The sequence below is a fragment of the Eschrichtius robustus genome, chromosome 20 (assembly GCF_028021215.1).
Source record: "Eschrichtius robustus isolate mEscRob2 chromosome 20, mEscRob2.pri, whole genome shotgun sequence".
Lineage (NCBI taxonomy): Eukaryota > Metazoa > Chordata > Mammalia > Artiodactyla > Eschrichtiidae > Eschrichtius > Eschrichtius robustus.
The window spans coordinates 6559519-6585328 of NC_090843.1; the positions used below are offsets into that span (position 1 = coordinate 6559519).

At 59.8% G+C, this 25810-nt stretch overlaps 1 protein-coding gene across 1 annotated transcript; it reads left to right on the forward strand.

The window, feature by feature from the left end:
* The first annotated feature begins 1477 nt into the window (after positions 1-1477).
* KIF19 (kinesin family member 19) lies at positions 1478-25006 on the forward strand. The gene is made up of 20 exons (XM_068530652.1): positions 1478-1598; positions 3320-3400; positions 12288-12398; positions 13029-13116; positions 13437-13573; positions 14653-14778; positions 15142-15336; positions 16709-16855; positions 18260-18382; positions 19631-19796; positions 20470-20644; positions 20754-20952; positions 21544-21814; positions 21912-22033; positions 22489-22622; positions 22878-22971; positions 23136-23232; positions 23874-24271; positions 24484-24643; positions 24876-25006. The coding sequence occupies exons 1-20, from the start codon at positions 1560-1562 to the stop codon at positions 25004-25006; spliced, it is 2994 nt and encodes a 997-aa protein (XP_068386753.1). The 5' UTR covers positions 1478-1559.
* The last annotated feature ends 804 nt before the right edge of the window (positions 25007-25810 follow it).

Genomic DNA, 25810 nt, shown 5'->3' on the forward strand with positions numbered 1-25810 from the left:
CCTCCAGGGAATTCCCTGGAGGGTGTTTTCAATCCAAATGACACATCTTCAAACTTACCTGCTTCTCCACGCAGCTCGCCCATTTGCAAACTGTCCAGCCTCCGTGCGCAGCCCCGGGAGCAGCCTGGGCCAGAGAACGGGACAAAACCTTGGGACCCCATGCTGGAGTGTTTGGTTTCCACCGAGCTTTACTGGGTTTATCTATTTATCAAATCCAAAGCCACCGGCGGCTTTCTGCCACCGTTTATTAATAACTATACCTAACATGAGCTCCTTGGGGTCAACCGGGTAAGCCAGTCCCAGGACACAGGCTGGCATCATGTCTGGATGTGTGCCAGGCCGTCTGAGACAGCCCCAGGGGATAAGCGGCTCTTCTTTACCCAGCTCCTTAAAAGGGAAGTGAACCCCACTGGACTCCCCTTGCCCAGTCTTTGCAGGGGGGCTGCCTGGCTCAGCTTCAGTGGGGGGAAGGAGAAGACAAGAAAGATGATGGCTTCTTCCATCAGGAGCAGGTGGAGCTCCACCATCACCCAGGAAACTAAGGCCCAGAGAGTATAGAAAACACTGACTCCAGGTGATTCAACAAGTTGGATTCAGAGCTGGGACCAGAATCCTGTTTTCCTGGGGCCCCTGAGGCCAGGAATCTTTCCACTGTGCTCCCTGAGTGTGTAATTGCTGTCGTTCTCACCAAGAATGGAGACTGCAGCGTCTGACCTATACTTTCTTGAACAGTATCGTGGCTGTTACAGCAGGCAGGGAGCCAGAAGGCACACAGACCCAACCATCTTGACCTAGATTCTGGGTTTACGGATCAGGTCTGGTTTGCTAGTGAGGTACATTGAGAGGCGGGCTCTTCTGTGACACAACCCAAGTGACATAGGTGCTCCCCTGCACACTCGGGTGGGCAGCCTGGGCGAAGGGCCAACTCTTTGCCCGCTCTGTCATTGGACACGCGGTGGAGACACCACGCCAGCGACACGAGCCCACAGCCACGATGCACGCAGCGCCCATGGAAACACAAGGCTGCCAGCCGCCGCCCTGGAGACGCTGAGTCAGACAGACAGACAGACAGACAGACAGACCGGCAGAGGATGCTCGCGGCCCGAGCGGGAGGCAGCGTGTCTGTCTCTAGAGCCACGCGGCCGGACGGGCGCCCCCTGGAGGGCCGTGGAAGAGGAGCCCAGGCCGCGAGCCCCGGGGCGCGGGGAGGCGGCGCCGAGAGCTACCAAACGGACGGACGCAGGGCCGCGCCGAAGGCCGGAGGGTCGCACGGGCGGACGCTCGCCGGGAAAGCGGAGCAGGCCAGGGCGCCTCCCCGGCGGAGGCGGCCACCCCTCGGCAGCAGCGCGGACGGGCGGGGGCGCGGGAGGCGGGAGGCGCCGTCGGGGCCCTCCCCCGGCCCCGCCTCCCTGTCAGCGCCCTCGGCCGCGGGCGCGTCGTTGGTTTCGGGTTGTCAGGCAGCAGCGGCGCAGGCGAGGCTGCGAGGGAGCCGGCGGCGGTGGGGCTGCGGCTCGGCCATGACCGCTGTCGCGGCCTGAGCCCTTCCACCCGCCGCAAGCATGAAGGACAGCGGCGACTCCAAGGACCAGCAGCTCATGGTGAGACCCCGTCAACCTCCCCCTCCTCGACCCCATCCCTGGTCCCCCGATCCCACACTCGCGGGCGGCCTCCGGACCGTACTGTGTGCCCCTGCTAAGAGGACACAGGGTCAGCATCTGGGAGTGTCCAGAGCAACTTTCCCCGAGTCGCGCATGTCAGGAAGGAGGGCATCGTGGCCACCCTGCTAAGGCCTGGAAAGTTAGCCTGGCTTCAGTCCCACTCCCCCTTTACACCTTCCCACCAGGGACCCCCCACCCCGCCACCTGGGCAGATGGGGCTCTGGAACAAGACTGCTCTCTGATCCAGAAAAGCCAGGGGCAGGGAGGGCTTGACCTACCTGCCCGGGGAAGGAAGGTGGGAGTTTCCTGGTGAACCAGGGCATGCCAGCCCGGTGGCGTCAGGAGTTTAAAGGGTTTGGGGATCACAGGTAGGTAGACAAGAGCCCCCAGGTACCAGAGGAGCTGGTACAGGGTTGAAGGTGGCTGGTTATTGGGTTGCAACACAGATGCTGCCCAAGTAAGGACTCTAAACATTTCAGAGAAGTGCTGGAAGCAACCAAGATGGCCCCTCAGAGCCCTGGGGACTGGGGCAGAGGAAGAGGTGTGAGTGGGGGGCACGGGAGACAGGTGGAGGCAAAGACAGGTTTCTGATTATCAATGGGGCCAGACTGAGTGATGGGGGGAAGACTCAGTGACCCCAAGGCCACTGCTTTCTCCCAGCCCCCTCCCCACTCCATAACTTCTGAGATCTGGGAAAGGGCCGCCATCACCAGCAGGTGGGTGGTAATGTAACTGGAGGATAATGCAGCCCCCAGAGACTCCCGCCTCTGTAGGGTGAGCTCGCTGCTCCGAAGACGAACCTCAGCCCCAGGCCCCCAAGCAAGGCCGGGGCTCTGGAACATCCGCTCTGGCAGTTTAGAATTGTCTCTTTGAAAATGGCTCGCCGTGGCTTGTGTGGTGTGCGCCCCTGGGGCAGGGATGGAGGGTCCTTCCCTGCCACCCATGGAGTTTGGCTGAGGATGCCGGTGTGGGCGGCCTGACAGGCAGTGAAGTGCCTCTGAGAGTGAAGGGTTCTTACCTAGCATGAGGGCCCGTTAGTTATACCCACACACCCCCCCTTGGTGCCCCCCAAGGGCAGCTATTTCCCCTTGATTAGTAGAAGAAGCAACTCCTCATCTGGGGGGAGACCCAGGCCCAGGATGAAGACCCACCATCTCTCTCTGGCGGGAGGGTAGAGGGAGGTGGGAGCCTCTGATGGCACTGTCCTCAGGTGGGAATGCGGTCACAGGTTGTCCGCATGAGGAGGGGATGTCCCCTGGGCCCCCCGTCCCACCTCCCGCCCACATCATTCACAGACGCACAGACAGGCTGCGCCACTGCCAAGGGCTCCAAGTTCAAAGCCCAGGGGAGCTGCAGGTGCTTAATTTGGGGTGTGACTGATGCAGCCTGGAGGAGCAGACAGCTCTCTCCCTGGGGCACGGGCTCCTGGGAAGTTCATAGACTCAGACAGAGCACACACTCTGTGGACCTGGTACCCTCGACCTAGATGGTAGTCTTGAGCCACTGAGTTTTCCTTAAGATAAACCAGGCTTGGATGGCTGAACAGAGAGGAACCCATGGGGCTGGTCCAGGGGAGGATTCCTGGGGTCCTCTCATCCTTCTCTCTGCGGCCCGGCACAGCCCTCTCCATCTAATCCCAGGGGTCTGGCCTTCCCTCCCAGGTGGCGCTCCGGGTCCGGCCCATCAGCGTGGCAGAGCTGGAAGAAGGAGCCACCCTCATCGCCCATAAAGTAGACGAGCAGGTACATGGGGCTGTGGCTGGGAGCTGTAGGGCAGGGCAGAGGTCTGCTCACACCTGATGGGGGCAGGAAGGGCCCTTCCTCTACCCTCTGAACTCTTGTCTGTACTATTGACTACATCATCAAGGAAACCACAGTCCTTCTTCCAGGAAGCCTCCCTAGATTGATCCAAGGAGAGCTAAAAGCTTCCCTGGTTTGGGGGGGAGGGGGAGCTTAAGCCCCTCCCTCCGGCCCTGAAAAAATTCACACACCTTCCGTGTACCCATGACTTGACTTCCCCACCTTAATGGGTCTGCTACCCGTAGAGCACGTGTTCATAGGGTCTAGAGCTAATGCTCATCTCCAGACTCTTCATGTTTTGCAAAGTCTTTGGATGTCTATTTGCTCTCTTGGTTCTCCTGTCAACATGATGAGGTGGGCAGGGCAAGCCCCACCTCCGTTTACACAGGAGACAAGAAATACTTATCAAATACCCACAACATGCTGGGGACAGTGCCAGGAGCCGGGAAACCACGGTGAACAGAAGAGACCCTGTCCTCCCTCCGTTGCCAGTGCAGGGAGATGAGACTTAAATGAAAGAATTGAATCATGAACATATGAGTTTGTAGCCAACAAGGGCTGCAAAGAAATGCGTGGAGATATGAGAATAAGAGGGAACTTGACCTCGTCCCAGAGGTCAGGGAGGGCTTCCTTGAGAAAAGGTGCTTGAGCTGAAACAGGAAGGATGAAGAAGAGGTCATTAGGAGTGTGCTGAAGGGAGAAATTTCAACCAGAGGGACGTGCACGTGCAAAGGCCCTGTGGTGAGAGGGATTGTGATACACTTGGGTAACTGAGAAAAGGCCAGCATGGTTCAAGCCAGAGAGAGAAGGGGTGAGAGGAGTGAGATAAGGTTGGCGGCGTGGGCAGGAGCCAGGCCGTACGCTCTGTAGACCACGGCCAGGATGGTTTTTGGGGTAGGCAGTTGAGGACTCAGGTTTGGGGTGGGGATGGGCACAGTGGTGGGGGCAGGCTTGGTGCCTGGGTAGAAGCATCATGGTGATATGGCCTCTGGGGACCCCGAGAGCAACCCCTTGCCTCTGCTCTGTGGCTGCTGCTAGCTTCTCCTGAGTCCCCAGGCCCATCAAGGTGGCAGGACGTGCTAGGGGGTCAGAGGAGTCGGGGTGGCACAGTGCATTGCAGAGAGAGGCGTAAAGTGGGCACCTGCTGGCCTTGAGCCTGGCAGGCCGGACTCAGGAAGCCCAAGGGCCATGGTAAGAAGACCATAGGTGGACAAAACCTGCGATGCCTGCCTGCCTCGGGGTCCCTGGGGGCAAGTGCTCACCCCTCCCAGCCTCTTCCTTCAGCCCCAGTGAGCTGTGGCCACAGCAGAGCTGGGTGGCACCAGCCTCCTGATTTCTCTTCCTCTGTGCCCTCTTGGAAAAGGGTAGCCTTCCTCAAAGACCTGAAGGAAAAAAAAAAAAAAAAAAGACCTGAAGGAAAGCAGGGGAGGGCTGGGAAGAACCCATCTAAAGGCCCGGTGGGAGCAGGACGAATGCACACAACAGCCGTGTAATGTAGGTTCCATCATTTACCCGCTGTGTGGCCTGGGCCACGTTGCTTCCAGAGCCCCAGTTGCTCCCTCTGTAAGTGGGGACGGTAATCATTATGCCTCCTCCGGAGGATCTTCAGCCGCAAATGTGTGCACGGTGCTTCCCCAGGGCCTGGTACCCAGTAGGCATTTAACAGCTGTGAGTTATCGTCTATAAGTGACTGAGAGTGCCCAGGGCTGCTGGATTGGCTGATGAGAGGGGCCAGCCATGAACGACCAGAGAACTCGAGAGGAGAAACCTCCTTCCAGGCAAGGCCACTCCTTGTTTTTCCAACTTGTCCCCAAGGATATCAGGTCCTCAGCGGTGGGACAGTGATGATCTCTCTCTGGGCTGCTCCTGGCTCCCAGCCGGAGTGGGGGCTGATAGATATTAACTGATGCTGATGGAAACGCTCTGGCCCAGGGCACAGCCCATTGTGTGCCCACGCACAGCAAACACTGGCTCCTTTCTGTCCCTGCCAGAGGAGAGGGAGGCCGAGCTGCGCCTCCGAGAAGGTCCCAAGGGCTGGGCAGTCCCAACGGGGCTGCTCCTTTGTCAGCTTAGACATGGAGAGAGTGGTCTGAGCAGCGTGGGCTCAGGGCTCTCAACACAGACTCCAGGCGCTGCAGGGAGAATGCTAAGCTTCTGGCCCCCAGCATCTTCTCTCCCTGCTGGATTCAAAGATGCACTTGCCTGGGACTTCCTTGGTCCAGTGGTTAAGACTCTGCACTTCCACGGCAAGGGGCCCAGGTTCGGTCCCTGGTCGGGGAACTAAGATCCCGCGTGGGATTCTGCATGGTGTGGCCAAAGAAAAAAAAAAAAAAAAAACACCCAAAGATACATTTGCCTGGGCTGCGGTTTGGGAGAAACCTCAGCAAATGGCAGGCTGGGAACCTCCGAAAAACCAGCCGCCGCTCAAGTGCTCCGTCCCTCTGACCAGTAAGGTGAAGTCCAAAAAGTAAAATGGATAGCCTCGCCCTCTGGCTAGGCCCTACCCCCTGACCTCCATCCTTCTCTGGTGACCCCCATGGCTTCTCTGTGGCCCAGGCCCCCCAGGCTTGCATCACTGGCCCTGAGGGAGGCTGGGGGCTACAGGCTTGGCCAGCCTCACTGATGGGCCAGCTGCCGGTGGGCTGGCAGGGTGAGTTTGGGAGCATCCCCAGGACAACAGGGCCTTCAAGTCTTTTCCCAGCAAAGGTGCAGCTGGGCCCAAGCATCCTACACAGCACCCGGCCTCCGCTAAAGAGGCGTCTGCTTGGGAAGCGGATCTGCCCTTTACCCGGCTGCCTCCGTTGCTCCCTTGGTTGTGGCCCTCCCTCACGGCCCAGCCCCGCAGAAGGGCTCCCCAACCCAGCCTCTGCTGGCCTGGAGTTCTGGGCTCTGCCTCCTCTGTGATGCAGGGCTTACTTCACCCCTGCTCGTGCTGTCTCGGGCTAGCGGGTGGGGAGCCGCCGAGCAGAGCAGCCCAGAGGTCACTACTGAAGCCCGGCCCCTGGTGGTCAGCAGGGAGGCGACGCTGCCAAAGCCCACCAGCCGGTGGGTTCTGAGCGGGCAGAGGTGGACCGAGGCCTCAGCCACCCACTGGCTTGGGCCACCGTGAGGGGCCCTAGGACCGCCTTGCTTAGAGCTGGGCGTCATTCTCCTGCAGATGAGGGAGACACCGCCCCCCTGGCTTTGCACAGGTGGACGCTCACTTGGCAGAGTGTCCGCTGGGGGCAAGAGGCCGGCGTGCCGGATTCTGGGGAAGCTGGAGTTAGGGTTTGGATTTGTAACGAGGTGGTCCGGGTGCCTGTGGTCTTACCCACCCCCATCGCCCCATTTGATTCGGGATCGTTGTCACGGCGCCGTCTTAGAAGTCTTCATGGGCTAACGCCTGCCCAGTGCTTGCCCAGCAGCTGGCGCACAGTCAGGGTTTAATAGATGTTAGTTTAAGATGTTAGTTTATCTCCAGGGCTGACACACGGGATGGTTTCAGGCCCCAGAGGTAAGTGAAACCCTGGCCCACCTCCTGCCCCCCCCCTTCTGGCTTCAGGGCTCCCTGTCTGGTGGTCCCCAATCTGTCACGGCCACACCTCTGTGTTCATGGAAGAGTCAGGTAGGAGCTTGGTCTCCTAGCATCTGGGGCGGGAATAGACCCTGACGCCAGACTCCTCAGGGATGCCACTGATGACCACAAGGTGTGGGGGTGGCCTGAGAGGTCGCTGGGCCCAGAAGTTCCAGAACAAGCAGCTCCCTTCACCCCACAGAGCCCACAGCCTGCTGTTCCTCCCCCCAGCCTTCCAGACCATGTTTGTCCACAGGATTTAAGTCACCTGACCATATGCATAATCCCGCAATTAGCCTTTATCTGCTCAAAGCCCAACTGTCACCCCCCGCCCCGCCCCGTGCCCCTGGGGTCCTGTCGGAGGAGCCACCAAGGGGCTTCTGGGTCCTGGTCTCCGTTTCCTCATCAGAAGACAGTATGTTAAGAACCTGCTCTGCTGTTGGACTTCCCTGGTGACACAGTGGTTAAGAATCCGCCTGCCAATGCAGGGGACACGGGTTCGAGCCCTGGTCCGGGAAGATCCCACATGCCGCGGAGCAACTAAGCCTGTGCGCCACAACTACTGAGCCCACGTGCCACAGCTACTGAAGCCCGCACGCCTAGAGCCCGTGTTCCGCAACAAGAGAAGCCACCGCAATGAAAAGCCCACGTGCCGCAACGAAGACCCAACACAGCCAAAAATAATTAATTAATTAATTAATTAATTAATTAATTAAGAAAAAAAGAACTTGCTCGGCCCAGCCCAAGAGCTGTTGAGAGGATTAGAGGCAACCCTGTAAGGGAGAGCTGTGCCACGCAAGTGCAGGCTATTGTGAAAGATGAATAAAGTCTAAGGTGACGGATGCTGGGAGCAGCCCGGGCACCTTCAGCCCCACTCACCTGCCCGGGGGCGGAGCCCTCCCTGCACACCCACCACCTGGATGCTTCTTGGTTCTGTGGCCCCAAAAGAGGGTGACCGGGGGAGGATTCGAGAAGTCTTTCCCTCCACCCTTACCCACCACCCCGCCCATCTCCCCAGCCCCCTTCCGGCCCCAGGAAACCACTTTCCATCTCTATAGATTCGCCTGTTCTGGACAGTTTGTGGACATGGAATCATACAATATGTGGTCCTTCATGTCTGGCTTGTTTCACTGAGCATAAGGTTTTCGAGGTTCATCCACGTCGTAAGACCTTCCCCGGCGGTCCAGTGGTTAGGACTCCACGCTTCCAGTGCAGGGGGTGGGGCTTTGATCCCTGGCTGGGGCACTAAGATCCCCCAAGCCATGGGGTGCAGCCAAAAAGTAAAAAAAAAAAAAAAAAGGCTGCATCCACCCTGTAGCCTGGGTTCAAACTTTATTCCTTTTCGTGGCTGGATACTATTCCATGCTATGGTTACGCTGCATTTAGTTGACCCATTCATCAGTTGATGGGCATTTGGGTTGTTTCCTACCTTCTGGCTATTATGAATAATGCTGCCAGGATGCATGACACCCTCCCCCGAGCCTGAGACCCCCTACTTCCCTTGCGGGTCTTGGGTTTCCGGGCCCAAAGCTAGAACCATGGAAAGGTCACAGTCGGCATTGAATGAAAAACAGGTCTGGAGGTGGAGGCAGTGGGGGCAGGGAGAGGTCAAGCCCAGGGGCCTCTGCTGAGCTAGGAGGCCTGGACCAGTGGGGACGGAGCCCTGCCGTGCGCCACCCACCTTCCCCACTCCCGGCCCTGCCTCCCACCCTCCCACCAGCATCGGGAGGGCCCTGTGTGCCCTGTGTGGTCAACGTGCCCCTTGAAATCTCCCAGAGTCAGGTGCCCAGCATGCCACAGGCATGAACATTTAAGATGCAAAGGGGCTTCCCTGGTTGCGCAGTGGTTAGGAATCCGCCCGCCAAGGCAGGGGACACGGCTTCGAGCCCTGGTCCAGGAAGATCCCACATGCCGCGGAGCAACTAAGCCTGCGCGCCACAACTACTGAGCCCGCAAACCACAACTACTGAAGCCCGTGCGCCTAGAGCCCGTGCTCCGCAACAAGAGAGGCCACCGCAACGAGAGTGGCCCCCGCTCGCTGCAACTAGAGAAAGCCCGCGCGCAGCAATGAAGATCCAACGCAGCCAAAAAATAAAATTAATTAATTAATTAAAAAAAAAATAAGATGCAGGGAAGTGTGAAAGAGAGCTCCCAGACTAGCCCACCCCCTCAGGGCTGAGGGAGGAGCCCGCCTCCAGTACTGTATCACTTTGTAAGGCTGCTGGAACCAAGTACCACAGACTGGGGGGCTTAAACAACAGAAATATGTTCGTTCACAGTTCTGTGGCCAGAAGTCTGAAGGGCTGGCTCCTTCTGAGGCTGCAAAGGAGAATTTGTTCCAGGCCTCTGTCCTTGGCATGCAGATGGCCATCTTCTCCCTGTGTCTCTTCCCATCATCTTCCTGCCACGCGTGTCTGTGTCCAAATTTCCCCTTTTTATAAGGATACCACCAGTCCTTATAAAGGAACTGCATCCTAACTTAACCGACTGTAGCTGCAACAACCCTCTTTTTAAATAAGGTCAAATTCTGAGGGACTGGGGGATTGGACTTTAATATTTGAATTTGGGGAGGACACAGTTCAACCAGGACAGGCCCCAGGAAGGCAGCTGTTGGTCCAGAGGCAGGGGCGGGAGGCCTGGCGGTTAGGAGCCTGGGTTCTGGAACCCAACAGCTCTGAATCCAACCAGCTCTGTACTTGGCAGTGCAGCTTTTGGGTACCAATCTGATTCCTCATGATAATCCTGAGATGATACAAGTGCCTACTCTAAGCTGTTGGGGAAAATGAGAAAGTGTGTGCAAAGCACTTAGCACTGCATATGGCACGTTCAAAGCTCCCTCCGTGCAGCTTTATTGAGAAAACATTCTTTGGGCAGATGCTGGGTGCCAGCCTAGGTGACATTTAGGACGTACAGGAGCCTCCCAGAGTGGGGGGAGCATGTGCTCACAGAGGGGCCCCGACGTCTCCTTCTGTGGCCATCTTGGGTCTGTGCTCTCGAGATTCCTGGCAGAGAGGACAGGAGGAAAAATCCCTGCCTTTCTCACAAGAAACGCCAGTGATTCTGAGGCCGTCTGCCCACAGCCTGCCTCTCACCTCGCGGCCTTGCTAGTGCTTTTCCCTCGTCTGCTTTCCTCACCTCACATTCCTCAGCCAACTCTTACTCATCCTTTAAGACTCAGTGCTGGGGACTTCCCTGGTGGCGCAGTGGTTAAGAATCCGCCTGCCAGTGCAGGGGATACGGGTTCGAGCCCTGGTCCAGGAAGATCGCACATGCCGCGGAGCAACTAAGCCCATGCTGTGCCACAACTACTGAGGCTGTGCTCTAGAGCCCGCGAGCCACAACTACTGAAGCCTGTGTGCCACAACTACTGAAGCCCGCGCACCTAGAGCCCATGCTCTGCAACAGGAGAAGCCACCACAATGAGCAGCCCAAGCACCGCAACGAAGAGTAGCCCCCACTCGCCACAAATAGAGAAAGCCTATGTGCAGCAACAAAGACCCAATGCAGCCAAAAATAGGTAAATACATAAACTTAAAAAAAAAAAAAAAAGACTCAGTGCTGGCGCCACCTCTTCCAGGAAGCCCTCCTGCAGGGGAAAACCTGTATCACGGATCACATGCCCCTCCTCTATGCTCTGATTGCCTCCTGGAGCCCGGTGCTTGTTATTACAATGATCTGTTCCCCACTCCACTGTGATGTCAGAGGCAGGAGACCACATTTCATTTTCTCTGTCCCCTCGGGGGCCCCGCTTAATGCCTGGTACAGAGAAGGTGCCCCGCAGTCGTGGTCACCTGGCCTGAACTCCCTGTGCTGCTCTCTGTGGGCCCACAGCGCCCCACCCGACCCCAGCCCTCCGTGGCTCAGCTCCATTCACCTGGCTGAGGGGCACAAGGGCTCCATTGTATGCCAGAGTGGACCAGGATGGGGGTGGTGCTGTGAAGGGTGGGGCGCGGGCTGGGGCCCAGACAGATGGAGGCCCAGACAAAGCCCTCTTTAAGGGGGGACTGTAGCAGGCGTGCTGACAATGTCCTGATTCAGGAGCCTGGATGTCAAAAGAACCAAATGCCGATGGTGCCATGAACTTGGCAGTGCCCAGAGGTCATTTGAAGGTGATCAGTGGGTGACGGGCATCAGTGCACACAGCTCACCCTCTCCTGCATCAAAGGTCCCTAGAGGGTGGCCCTCAGGCCTCTGGCGCTGCCGGTATGCACAGGAGTTCTGGCACCGAGGGTGAGAGCTGTACATCTGGTCAAGTTCCCTCGCGTTCCACTGGGACCCACACCTGGGGACTTGTGGGCGGGTGTATCTTCATTTGGGTCTGAAACTTGATCAGGGCTCCTGCTGCTGGCGTTAGGGCCCGAGCCAGGAACTGGATCCTGGGACAAGCTTACAGGGCACTGGGGCTGAAGCCCTGAGGTGGTAGCTGGGGACAGGTGGGCACCCCAGGTACAGCCGCAGGCCCCGACACCCTGCACTCAGCTCACCATGGCCACCCAGCCTCTGGCAGGCTGTGAGCGGGCCTCAGTCAGTGGCCTCATTCTTTCCCTGCACAAAGCCCCAGCCCCACCTGTCTGGATCATCCCCTCTAACTGGCTTACCTGGAATCCCATCTGATTGGATAAGACCTCTGGGTGAGGGTCCCGGGTCGGGCCTCCTAGGGAGCTGTCTTACCTCCTCCTTCTTCCCTCCTCCATTGAGAATCCCAGAAGGGGGCCCTGCTGGGACCCCAGGGGTCTTAGGCCAGTTTAGACGCAGTGAGCACAGGTGTGGAGCTACTGGGAGGAGTCTGGTGGGAGCTCCAAGGCTGTGGTCCTCCCGGCACTGGGCCTCCTGAATCCTGGTGCTGGACGGGGCTGCACCCACAGGGACCCACGTGGATCTCCCCGGTCCACGGAGCTGGGCCGGGCTCCCAAGTCAGCCTCCTCTGTCAATCAGCTCCCTCTGCCCCTCCAAGCGGCTGCCCCTCATGCCTTGTCTGCTCTCAAGTCCTCTCTGGGCTGTCACTGGCCCTGGCTCCCCTGCTGACCCAGGAAAGGAGCTCCATCACTGTCTCTGCGACCTTGGGTGGCTCTAGGACAGCCCATCCCCCCTCAGTGCCTTGTCCTCTGTCAGGACTCAGTTTACCTCCTTGGCCCCGGCGTTCCTGGACACAGAGCATTATCCCCACTCCTTCCCATGTCTTGAGTGAGGAGGGGTGAGGTCAGTGGTCAGTGTTGACATTGGTATGGGCCTGGGGCTCCCGGGTGACCACCAGCCTCCCCTCGGGTACCTTTGCAGATGGTGGTTCTTATGGACCCAATGGAAGACCCCGACGACATCCTGCGGGCGCATCGCTCCCGGGAGAAGTCCTACCTATTCGACGTGGCCTTTGACTTCACTGCCACCCAGGTGAGGGGTGCCTGGGCCCAGGGACACGCAAGATCCTCTCTCTGCCCTTTGACCCCCTCGGGAGGGAGTCCTTAGGGGACCCTGCCACCGACCCTCAGCCTTCCTTCCATCACTTGCTCTCTCCCCACACATGCAAGTGTGCGTGTGCCTGCGTGGTGCATTCAGAGCCTCCTGCGTGGACACACCCTGGTCACCACACAGATGCCACCCTACACGGGGACCCACACAGCACACCCCACAGGTGGCCCCTATGGGAGCTGGAGGAGAGTGCTTGAAGCCCATCTGGTGCTGGGAGGCGAGCTTCGGGAAGCTGACACCCTCCCAGGGACCCCCGTCTTGCCCATCTGCGGGATGCTCCCAGTGGCAGGTGTAATGCGTCCTCGGGGCTGGGGGCTGGGAGCCAGCTGTGGGGGGAGGCGTCTCAGGTGTCCTGAGCTCTCTTTCAGGCTGGCATCCCCCCATGGGGTGAAAGCAGAGACATCCATCCCCCCACTTCCCACCCCCACTTCTCTGGGGCCGAGGGCTCCAGGGACAGAAGCTGCTTCTGTTGGGAGCCAGGATGTGCCCGTGGGCCTGTGTGCTCTGCCCTGCCTGTGCCCAGGGCCCTGACGGGTCTCCTCTTTCCTGCAGGAGATGGTGTATCAGGCCACCACCAAGAGCCTCATTGAAGGCGTCATCTCAGGCTACAATGCCACTGTCTTTGCCTATGGGCCCACAGGTGAGGGGGAGCCCAGCCCACGGAGAGGACTGTATGCCCTGGTTGTCCCCTCTGAGAATCAAGCCCCCTTGCCCTCCACCGCCGAGCTAGTCTGGCCCCAACCGGGGCAGGATCCGAGGATGTGGCTGATTAAAACCACCCTCCCCCAGGGTCCTTTGGACCCAGAGCCCCATCCCCAGCCAAGGATGCCATCTTCTCCCCTTCCTCCCACCTCCCTGGCCATCTGGGAGGGTCCAGCCTTGAGGACAGACCCAGGTTTGCCAGGAGCCCCTGCGCTCCCGGCCGCTGCCCTGCTCACCCACCCCACTGCTCTGCCCCAGGCTGCGGGAAAACCTACACCATGCTGGGCACAGACCATGAGCCCGGCATCTACGTTCGGACCCTCAATGACCTCTTCTGTGCCATTGAGGAGACCAGCAACGACATGGAATATGAGGTGTCCATGTCCTACCTGGAGGTGGGTCCTCCCTCCACCCTGTCCTGCGGGCTAGGACAAGAGGTCCATAGGACCGGGCTGGCCCACCTCCCTGGGGCCAGGTCACGGGGCAGTTTCCTGGGGTGCTCGTCACTGCTGCTCTCCCATGTGAATATGGTTGGCCTCACTTTATAAAAACTGAGGCTCAGAGAGGTTAGGCAACTAGATCGAGGTCACACAGTAAGTGAGGGAGCAGGGATTCAAACTCAGGACCCCAGGGCTTTAAAGCCGAGCCGTGCCCGTTGTGCCACACTCCAAAGTAGCCTTGTCGCTGAGCACAGACCTCAGCCATCCTCCCAGACGCCATCCTCCTGGGCACACTCCTGAAAGCCAACCCTGTCTGCCCTGCCAGGCTACCTGCAGGCACTCGGTGTATATAGGTACAGGTGGGAACTGCACATACACGGACAGGCTGGGACCTGCCAGCCTTCGCTATCTTGCCACAGCCTCTGATGCCCACCTGTATGAGTGCTACCACCAGGCAATGAGGGGTCAGCGGGGGTGGCCGTGGGGGAGGCGCACACAGAGGCCAGAAGAGGCAGGAGAGCCAGTGGGCTAGACGCCATCTGGCTCCTGGCCTCTCCGGCTCCCTCCGGGAGCTGATAATCTCCTGGGTGACAGCTCAGGAAGGGCAGCGAGACGTTGCTGCCAGCAGCTGCTCCAGCCAGCGTGGTGTTGACTCAGCCAGCAAGATGCACTTTGGGGGCCTGCGAGGTGGGAGCAGGTGAAGGTAGAGTATGGGTTGCCTAGCAACAAACAGGGCTCGGCCACGGGTCAGGTCCCATCCCCTGTCCCGTGCCTGGCCAGCCTGCAGAGGGAGTTCCACTTGGTTCTGATGCCTTCTGTACCCTCGGCTCTGGCAGCCCGATGTTTCCCTCTGGATGCTGAAGCCCCCTGTGCCCACCCCATAGAAAGGAAGGGGTCTCTCTCCTTAGCCAGGGTTTCCCTGAGAGGAGCCTGGAGCTCTCGGGAGGGACGGAGAACCTGGCCATTGCCTGAACCTCCTGCCCTTGGTCTCCCGTTAACATCTGTCCCCTGCCCCTCCCAACCTGGCCCATCAGATCTACAATGAGATGATCCGAGACCTGCTGAACCCTGCCCTGGGGTACCTGGAGCTGAGGGAGGACGCCAAAGGGGTGATCCAGGTGGCCGGGATCACCGAGGTCTCCACCGTCAATGCCAAAGAGGCGAGTCTTGCGTAGCCAGCGGGCAGTAGGGAGGGCCACTAACCTCCCGGGGGGCTGGGCAGGAGGGGGCTGGACCCTGCAGCCAGGGAGCAGCTGCCCACTCAGCTGGGCTGGGGCTGGGGCTGGGGCTGGGGCAGACACAGAGAATCCTGGATGACACGCCCCCAGCCACGCCGACCCCGGGGGCTGACCAGGCAACCAGCCTCCCAATTTACAGACAGACCCTGACCTCCCAGGCCCCGCAGCACACAGGGGGCCGACCCAGCCCTGCCTGGGCCCCTTCCCAACCTCTCAGATGCAGGACGTGGGAGCATCCCCGCGGGTCCCCAGGAGTGGCCTCCCTCCCCCGTCCCACCCATCCAGATCATGCAGCTGCTGATGAAGGGGAACCGGCAGAGGACCCAGGAGCCCACGGCCGCCAACCAGACGTCCTCCCGCTCCCACGCCGTGCTCCAGGTGGCCGTGCGCCAGCGCAGCCGGGTCAAGAGTGTCCTGCAGGAGGTGCGGCAGGGCCGCCTGTTCATGATTGACCTGGCTGGCTCGGAGCGGGCCTCCCAGGTGAGGCTAGCTCCCCGTGGGGCTGGGGAGGAAGCTTGGGGGGCAGGGCAGGGATGCTGGCCGCCCAGCTCCCCAAGGGGTGGGGGTGGGGACTGTCCCAGGGAGGGCGGGGATGAGGGGGATCCCAGGGGAAGGGACTGAGGAATGTCTCCGATGAGCAAGAAGGATGTGGGGGGCGGACCCTGGGGAAGCACTGTTTGTGGGAAGGGGCCTGGGAGTGTGCGGATTTCTCCAGGGAAGGAGACAGTGGCTGCCCCGGAGGAGGGGGGAGAACAGGCAAGAGAATGAATGGGCCCAATGAGGAGCTGGGGCAGGGGGGAAACAACGTCCCCGACTGGGGGCATCGTGGGCAGAGCCGGGGAGGGGCCCTTGCCAACCACATCAGGGAGAGAAAAAGGGCCATCACCCATTTCTCAGCATTTGTCTCCCATCACTAAGCCCTGTCCGCCTGGCCCTGCGCCTGGGCCCGGGCCCCCTCCTGCGGGCAAACTTGGGGGTTTCACGGTCACGTGAGTGCTGGGGCTGGGTGATGTCACCGTTAGCACTGAAGCAAATGCAAGGGACAGGACAGCGCCAGGGAGGTGTAACAGGGCTTCATATTTGAACGTGTGGGGTTGGTTTAAACGGGGTGGGGTTGGAGAAACACACCCCTCTCTTCCAGTAAAGGCCTGAGGGCTTCCTGGAGGAGGAGTACAGGGGAGCAGCCAGCTCCCCGCGGGGGGAGAGGGTGTGCCCCGCGGCCACCGGAGCGAGTGGCTCCCAGCTTCACCAGGCTGGGCAAAGACGTCTCCCGAGGGCGGCTGTAGGCAGAGCCTCCTGGGACTTGACACTGTCCTGCTCTCACACCCACTCACATACACCTCAACCCATTTCCTCACTCACAGACTTTCTTATACACATATACATGCTGTCCCATATACACATGCAATTCACACACACTCACTCCCCCCCTCCACACACGCACACGAACTTCCCTCTTCCCTCCCTGAAGCCTGGCGCACCCTCTAGAGCCGTGTGCCCGTGGCCACGCCTGTTGCCATGCCCGTGGCCGGGCCGGCTCTCAGCTGAGCTGCCTGGGAAGCCACGACCCACCTCTATCGCATTCTCGGCGCTGCCTTAGCTGTGCCGCGGGGCTAGCCCCGGGGGGGACGAAGTGCCAGGGTCTCAGCCCTCCTCAGAAGCCTCTTGTCCCCCACTCTTGTTCAGAGGCCTTCGGGTTCTCTGACCTTCTCGAATGCCCTCCGTGACCCCCGGACAGAGGGCGGGACCAGGCCCTCAGCATCTCTCCCTTGCAGGGCCCCGGGGGAGAGGGAGGGGTTTACAACTCAGGATGGCCCGGGGCAGGGAGTCACGCCCACTGCTCGCCCCCCAGACACAGAACCGTGGGCAGCGCATGAAAGAGGGGGCCCACATCAATCGCTCGCTGCTGGCCCTGGGCAACTGCATCAACGCGCTGAGCGACAAGAACAGCAACAAGTACATCAACTATCGTGACAGCAAGCTCACCCGGCTCCTGAAGGTACCAACTGCCGCGGGCCCAGTGCCTGGGCACCCAGGGTGGGGCTGCCAGCGTCACGAAGAAAGATACAGGACGCACGGCTGCATGTGAATTTCAAATAAACAAAATCTGTTTGGGTATAAGTATGTCCCATGCCATCTTTGGGACATACTTATACTAAAAAACAAAAAACAAAAACTCACTTGTTATTTATCCAAAATTCAGATTTCACTGGGTGTCTTGTATGTTATCTGGTGACTCTCACCAAAAACTGGGCAGCAGGGAGGGAAAAGGGCTGCATCTGACCCCCCACCCCAGGGCTGTGGGTCTAGGGGACCTGGGGGTCGTCTGGATTTGGGGGTTCAGGTGGTCAGTCAGCGTCATGGCTCCCAGAGGCTGCTGTTGGGAGGCCCCGCTCCTGCCTGGGCTCTGTGTTCGGTGCCTCAGCACCCCCTTCCCAGTTCCTCTCATCTTGTCAGCGAGTCTGAGTTAGGGGATTACTATTTCCATTTGCAGATGAGGAAACCGAGGCATTAAGAGGCTAAGTAACCTTCCCAAGGCCTCACACTAGTAAGTGCTGGACGTAGGGTCCCAGCAGAGGTCTGTCTGGGCTGATAGCAGAGCAGCAGGTGACTTAATGCTCGCTGGCCATCGGCCTGCCTGCATCACTGCACTTACAGCCTGGGAGGTAGGACAGTTAATTACTGCCACCCTCGAAACCCAAGGAAGCCGAGGATTAGAGAGGTGATGGAGCTTGCTTGAAGTCGCCCAGCTGGTAACTGCTGCAGCCAAGGGCTTTGTCTCCCCCCAAGCCCGCAGCCCCGCTGTACACTCTCTGTCTATCCAGGAGGGCATGGCAAGCCCAGGGCAAGGGAGGTGGTGGCCACAGGCCAAATTCAACCTTCATACAGAGGTCCCCATCACCCCCCTCACTGCAGCCAAGACAACAGTGCCACCAGCAGTCGGATGAAGGGGGACCTGGGAAGCCAGAGGGGATGGGGGAGGGGCCCAGGGCCCCCAGGGGCTCTTCCCCCTCTGGTTCCCAGCCAACCAGGGCCGCTGCCTTTCCTCGTTCTCACGTATGAGGGGAGGAGAAGGGAAGCCGGGAGACCCTGACCTGGATACTCGAAATTTTCAAATATGAACTTTGGAGAAGAAGCTGGAAGAGGGAAGAAGGGGGGACAGCAGAGGAGGAGGGGAGAGTCCTGTGATGCTCGGCACCAGCACCTGTGAGAGTGTGTGTGTGTGTGTGTGTGCGTGTGCGTGTGTGAGTGTGAGAGAGAGAGAGGGAAACGCACACACACACGCACACACACACACACGCGCACACACACACACCACGAGGGCATCACGAACAGCCTGGCAGGAGCAGTGTGCAGGAAAGCAGGGCCCTGCTGACCACAGCCCGCCCTCGTCCCCATCCAGGATTCCCTGGGGGGAAACAGCCGCACGGTGATGATCGCCCACATCAGCCCAGCGAGCAGTGCCTTTGAGGAATCCCGGAACACCCTGACCTACGCTGGCCGGGCCAAGAACATCAAGACCAGGGTGAGGGACCCCTGGTCTGTCTCCCAGGGCCCACCTTCCTGGGCCAAGATTCGAGCCCCTGGACTGATTCCAGGCCCTGCCACCCCACCTGACATTCTCTGGAACCAGCCACCATTGCGCCGGCCCCATTCCCCAGTCCAATGTCACCCCTGTGCCCTCTCCTGTTGCCGGCCGGGAAGCCCACAGCCCCTGAGAATCCCCTTCTTCTTGTTCAAGGTCTGTGCTCCCCCAGCCCCACATCCCCTTCCATCTTCCCGTTTTCGTCTTCAGATACTCATTCAGATGTTTACCTTTCCAAAGCCCCTAATCAGAATAGTCATAATAGAGGTGACCGTTACTACACACTTATGTCGGGCCCTTTATCACATCATCTCATCTGATCCTCCAATGAGGCAGGCGTAATTTCTGTCCCCATTTCACAGCTGAGGAAAACGAGGCTGCAGGGAGTTCAGTGACCTCCCAGTCTCAGGGCAGTGGTGACGCTGAGACTAGAGCTGTGTCTGCCTGTTTTCCAAGCCCACGTTCTCACCCTCTCTGGTGAACGCGTGAGAACCCTCGCTATCTGTTAGGACGTTTGTTTCCACCCGTGTGGGCCGAGGGGTGGGAATTCTAAGGCAGAATTTCATGAACATTCTCCCAACACTACAATTCGCCAGCCATTGTTCCAGGCACTTTATGTTTTATCCCAACCCTCAAGGAACTTAATGATGGGAGGAGACAGGTAATAATAATACTCTGAATTGATAGTTCAGAATATTACTAACAGCAGGAAATGATGCCAGCGATTGGGGATGGGGGTGCTGGTGGGATCCCATGTAGCTCTTTGGAGACTGTGAGAGGGAAACAAGGATGGGGAGGAAATTGAGGAAGAGAGGGAGCAGTTAGGGTAGAGGTTCCGAAGGCAGGAAGGAGATGGTGTCGGTGGTGGGAGTGGGGCAAGTAGGATGGTTCCTCGGCTGGAGGAGAAATGTTCCTGATGGAGCAGTGAGTCACAAGAAAATCTAGAGAGAGTGGTGGGGGAATCAGGGCATTCCCCCAGGCAGTAGGGAGCCATTGAAGGTTGGGCAGGGAAGGCAGCATTTTAGGAGTTTGCCTCCGGCGGAGACACGTAGTGTTGAGAGGTTGTAGGATCTGAGGCCAGGAGTCCATTACTGTCAGGACGATCAGGGGTAAGAAAGAGAAAAGAGGAACCCGCAGGCAGGCCCCGGCGTGCAGGTGACTGTACCTGCTCCCCTCGCATCCCCACAGGTGAAGCAGAACCTGCTCAGCGTCTCCTACCACATTGCGCAGTACACCAGCATCATTGCTGACCTGCGGGGCGAGATCCAGAGGCTCAAGTGCAAGATCGACGAGCAGGGTGGGCGGGGCCAGGCCCACGGCCGGCTGGAGCGGGGCGACATCTGTCACATCCAAGGTGCGTGTGGGGGTCTGTGTCAGTGGGAGCCCGTCTCCCGAAGCCCGTCCAGGCCGTCTCAAGTTGCTCAGGGCTCAGGCAGGGCTGGGTTCAAAGCTAGACGCAGATTCTTTCTGGCTGAGTAGCCTTGGGCTAGTCATCGACCACTCTGAGCCTTCAGTCCTTCAATTGTCAAAAGGAATCAGGATCTCTGCTTCAGAGACTCGACCTGAGGATTAGGTGGTATCACACGAGTGAGTGGCACGTGGGCGTTTAGCTGTGTGGGGCGTCACTCTCGGGGCCGCAGTGCAGGGCTCCGAGACTGTGCCTGGCATCACCAGAAGGGATACGGTGCTCACACGTTTTCTGTATTTGCTATGATGATTTTCCAACAGATGGCAGTAAAGTGTTTAAAGGGCACATTTTATTAGTTGACGGAAAGGTGCTCTAAAGGCTGGCGGAAGCCCAGTTCATACAGAGAAGCTGGGAATCACCTTTGGGTCATAGCCTGAAGACTCAGTGCGGAAGTGGGATGTGGGAGGGGTGTGGTAATCTAGGAGGTCTTTCTGGAGGAGGTGCTTGCACAGGAAGTCATTTGGGAAGAAAGAGAGGGGAGGGCCCCAGGTAGCCCAGACTTTCCTGGCCTGATCCTTCCTCCTCCACTGACCTTCCCCACCTGCCGTTCAACGGCCAGCCAAGGTCCAACTGCACAGCGAGAAGGGTGAGCGGGCTGAGATGGGACCGCTGCGGGAGCAGCTTATCAGCGCCTTCCAGGAGCAGATGGACGTGCGGAGACACCTGCTGGAGCTGGAGAACCACGCCATGGAGGTGCAGATCGACACCTCCCGCCACCTGCTCACCATTGCAGGGTAAGCACCCCCCACCCCCCGGGGACAGGGGCTGGGAGCTGGAGATGCATGCTGTGCCTCCCACCGTGGCCTGAATCCCGGGTCTCCCTCGGGGGTGGGGCTGCGGCAGCTGGGAGCACGAGAAGTCGCGCAGGGCACTCAAGTGGAGGGAGGAGCAGCGCAAGGAGTCCTACACCAAGGACGACAGTGAGAAGGACTCGGACACAGGTGATGACCAGCCAGACATCCTGGAGCCCCCCGAGGTGGCCTCCGCCCGGGAGAGCATCGCTGCCCTGATGGGAGAGCAGAAGAAGCTGCGAAAGCACAAGGTGCCTGGGGTCTGGGGGTCTGGGGGAGTGGGTTTGGGAGGTCCCAGCAGGAAGGGGCTGGGGGAGGCTTGTGGGAGGAGCGAGAGCTGGGAGCTCAGGCCACAAATCCCCTGTGACCTTACTAAACTCCTTCAGCTCTTTGTGCCTCTCTTACCCATCTGTAAAATGGGAGTATTCAGCCCTAGTAGGGTCGTTGGGAAGATTAAACAAATGCCTTTCACATGCCAAGGACTCAAAAAATGGTAGCCAGTATCATAATTAGGATTTTCCAGATCCCTGCCCTCTGTTCTGGAGCATATCCTCGCCAGGGGGTTTCAGGGTACCATGAGCCCTGAGGGCATCAGCTGGGCTGGGGCTCAGCAGATCCACGGAGCTGGTTCCAGGGATGGGTTGTGGTCAGGACGGCAAGAAGGTAGGCACAGAGGGGCCACTCAGGAGCAGCCCCTGGTTGCAAGGCCCGAGATGCAGCTTCGAGGGTGGGCCTCGGAATGGGGCTTCGGCCGGGAGCCCAGAGTCCGGGGACTGGAGGGGCGGGGACAGGCTCAGCGGCGGGCGAGAGCCCGCCTGGCGCTGACCCCGCCTGGTCCCCAGCTGACGCTGGAGCAGCGCTGCCGAGAGCTGCGCGCGCGCGGCCGGCGCCTAGAGGAGACGCTGCCGCGGCGCATCGGCTCCGAGGAGCAGCGCGAGGTGCTCAGCCTGCTGTGCCGCGTGCACGAGCTCGAGGTGCAGAACACCGAGATGCAGTCGCACGCGCTGCTCCGCGACGGCGCGCTCCGCCACCGCCGCGAGGCCCTGCGCCGCCTGGAACAGCACCGCAGCCTCTGCGACGAGATCATCCAGGGCCAGCGGCAGATCATCGACGGTAGGGCCCGCGGCCCGCGCGTCCGAGCCACCCACGGGCCCCATCGACCCGCGGAGGGCCCGAGGGCACGCGCTGAGCCCTGCCCCTCCCCCGGCAGACTACAACTTGGCCGTCCCGCAGCACCTGGAGGAGCTGTACGAAGTGTACCTGCGCGAGCAGGAGGAGGGCAGCCTGGAGCGGGCCACCGTCATGGACCGCGTGGCCTCTAGGGCCCTGCAGGTGGGCGCCTCGGGCCTGAGCATGCGCACATGTGCTAAGGGAGGGGCCGGTGCCCAGGGCAGGGCGTGCAGGTCGTCGGCAGGCTGGCTGGTCCCCAGGGAGTTGACTCCTTCCTTCTTATCCCCCCCAAAGGCTTGCCAAGCCTGAGTAAGCTTCCTTTCTCGGCGTATTCTTCTCCGGCACTTGTCCCTGCCCAGGGTCTGAGGGTCAGGTTTGGCTATCTGAGATATGACAAATGGCCCCAGACGCCCTCCCAGGAGACCAGGCCACCAGGCAGTGCCACGGGGGATGCCTCGCATACCACAGCTTGTCCCTGGGGACCCAGAACAAGCCCACTGCCCTCTGGGGCTCCCAGCCCATATTACAGCCCCAGACACCCTGTGTGCCTTTGTCACCCTGCGCTGTTACCTGGCCCAGGACCAAGCCTTCTGACTGCCCCTTCTCCCCCTCCCCAGGACAGCTCTTTGCCCAAAATTAGCAGAGCAGGAACCCTGCTGACCCCAGAGTCTGACCCAGAGAGCGTGAAGACGCTGAGCTCCGAAGCCCAGCTCCTACAGAGCAGCTTCCTGCCTCCGATCAGCACAGAGAGGTGAGACCAGGGACCACTTCCTGCCAGCCCTTCCTGCCTGAGCCACCACAGGCTGTGTCCCAGAGATGCCAGCCCAGATTAGGGCTTCCTGGGGAGGATGGAGCGGGAACGACAGGGGGGAGGTGGCACAGGTCTGGAGCCAGGACCTTTGGGTCCTCTCGCCCTTTACATAACAGCTCCCCCCCTAGGGTGGGGGTGGCACTGCAGTGGGACCAGCCTGGTCAACAGATGCCCATCCTCCTCCGCCAACCTCAGTGAAGCCAAGGCCAGTTCCGGGGCCTGGCAGGTGAAGAGCTCCTCTGTGCCCACCCCACCCCCCATCCCGATTGGCAGCCTGGTGACGCAGGAGGTGAGCACTGGGAACCGCTGGCCCGATGGGCTCCTCTGCTGCAGGTGGGAGTACCAGGGTGGACACCCAGTGGTTGGGATGCAACCTTTCCAAAACAGCCCCCTGGGGACATAGGGTCCCTGCTGTGTCCAGTGGCTTCTCTTCCCAACCAATTCGTCTCACAGGCCCCCACTCAGGACAGCCTGGGCAGCCTGAGCGGCCGGATCAACTCCTCCCCTGACAGCAGTGAGAACCTGTCAGAGATCCCTTTGTCCTGCAAAGGTGTGCCCCCTGCCCACCCTGTCAGCCTGAGCCTGGCATCGTCTAAACTGCTCAGATCACCCAGCCCAGAGCCCCTTCCTTCCCTCTGCACTGCGAAATACACCCATGCGTCGGCTGCTGACCGTTCTAGAAAGAAAGGCACCAGTGCCCAGAGAGGATTAACGACCTGCTCTGTCCACACAAAGCTGGGGGCACAATCAGAAACCAGAATGGGGAACACATGGCACTTAGGATCATGCCCCACCTTTCCACTCAGAAATAATTGTAATAGCAAATATAGACCGAATCCCTACCCCCTGGCCATAGGCTATGCCCATTATCTCAGTTACTCCTCATAACCTGGGACTTCCCTGGAGGTCTAGTGGTTAAGACTCTGCGCTTCCACTGCAGGGGGCATGGGTTCGATCCCTGGTCGGGGAACTAAGGCTCGGCCAAAAAAAAAAAAAAATCCTCACAACCCAGTGGGGCTAGTTTTACCATCCCCAGTTTACAGATGAAAGTAAGGCTCAGAAACTTGCCCAAAGTTTCTTAAACAGCAAGCAAGGGGGGATGCTTTGGCAGAGAAGGGGTGTTGGAGGTGCAGGAGGGGGAGGAATATGTGGCCTTGATCCCGGGTTGGGTGCTCCTTTGTCCCGCCGCAGAGAGGAAGGAGATCCTGACGGGCACCAAGTGCATCTCGGTGAAGGCTGCCCGGCGGCGCTCTCGGGCCCTGGGCGCCGAGGGGCGCCACCTGCTGGCACCCAGCATGGAGCGCAGCAGCCTGTCCCCGCACTCGCTGAGCGAGGCTGATGAGGTGCGGCCACCCGGCCTGCTGGCCTGCAAGCGGCCACCCAGCCCCACGCTGCAGCACGCTGCCAGTGAGGACAACCTGTCCAGCAGCACGGGTGAGGCCCCATCCCGGGCAGTCGAGCATCGTGGCGATGGCCCTGGGCCCTGGCTGCGTGGCCAGAAGAAAAGCCTGGGCAAGAAACGGGAGGAGTTGCTGGAGGCAAAGAGGAGGAAGCGGAGGTCCCAGTCCTTTGAGGTCACAGGGCAAGGGGTGAGTCCAGGGGCAAGGATTGGGGGGTCTGGGCCCCTGCCTTGCCGGTGGGGCTCTGAGGGCTGGATTGCTCCAGTGGCCCCAGGGTACCCCTAGCCGTGCACCACCCTTCATGCCGTATCCCCCCAAGCTGGCATAGCAGCTGGGGCAGACCCCTGTATCAGATCCCCACGCAGCTCCCACCTCACCTCACTGCTCTCCAACCAACACAGCTCTCCCACCCCAAGACACACGTCCTGGGGCCCCGTCCCGTGCAGAGCATCTCGGACCACAGGGTGCAAGTGTGCGGGCACCCAGCCCCTGGTACCCGGCATCTGGGAAAGGTCACCCTGCCTATGGCCAAGGTCAAACTCCCTCCAAGCCAGAACACAGGTCAGTACCAGCAAAGGAGGGAATGGGAGGGGAGCGCTTGGTCAGCCCAGGGAGGAAGCATGTTGAGCTCCCTGCCCTATGGCTGCCCCTTGCTGGAAACAGGGTTCTTGAAGAATATTTGTGGGACTGGCACCTTGGGGTTGTGCCCCTAGGGAGTTCAAAGCCACTGGGTGATCAGAGGGGATGGAGAGGCATTCCTAAAGCACTGCTCGTGGCCCTTCCCGTGTTGCAGGCCCTGGGGACTCCTCACTCCTCGCTGTCCCCTCCAACCCAGCTGGTGTTTCCCAACGGGCTACCCGGGGGCCCCGCCCGCCCCATGGCACAAGCACCCATGGCAAAGATGGACGCTTCCGACATAACTGAGGGGCCCTGCCTGGAACCGGCCCTCCTGCCCCCAAGACTGAATGGGGTGTAGCAGGAAATGGGAGATGGAGGCTGAGCAGGTGGGGGTGACCTGGGAGCAGGAGCTCAGCATCTCAGAAGGCTGGGGCTCCTGAGACCCAGGAACGGTGAGGGTGCCTGCCCAGCACTTCCGTGCTTTCGGTGCCACTGGGAAAGGGAGGTGAGCCCAGGAGGCACGGCCGGGATGGCAGGGCTCCCTGGTCTCCCAGCCCTGGACAGAAAACCCTGCTGCCAAAACCCTGTTCTGAGACCTGTGGCCCGACCTGGCCTCAGAAATGGGGGGGGAGGGAACTGTTAATGGGACAGCTCCTAGGCCCACATCTGGGGCAGGAGCGTTCACATACTGTGGTTGGGGTCGGGGAGGGAATCTGGTTTTGTTACTTAGCGGTGGCTTCCGCCCCCAAGCCCCCTTTCTAACAATAAAATCCCATTTGAGTCTTGATGGTTGTGTTGGAAACTAGACCTTGTCTGAAATGTGGGGTGGCCGTGACTGATTAAGATTCAACCCAACTCCCCACCACCACCAACCCCCCCACCAGTGCCCTCTGGCAGGTTGTACAGCACCAACCTACAAACACCTGGGGGAAAGCAGTTTTTCTCTAGACCCTGAGGTCTTTCCCCAGGAAGGGCGGGGCTATAGGGCCCATTCACGTCCCCTCCCACCAGCCTTCCCCTCTGCCCAGACCCCCTCCCAGGAGAGGTCAGAGACTTGGGGTGGTCCACAACCCAAATGAGGTGGTTACCCCCTGCAAGTCGGGGCTCAGA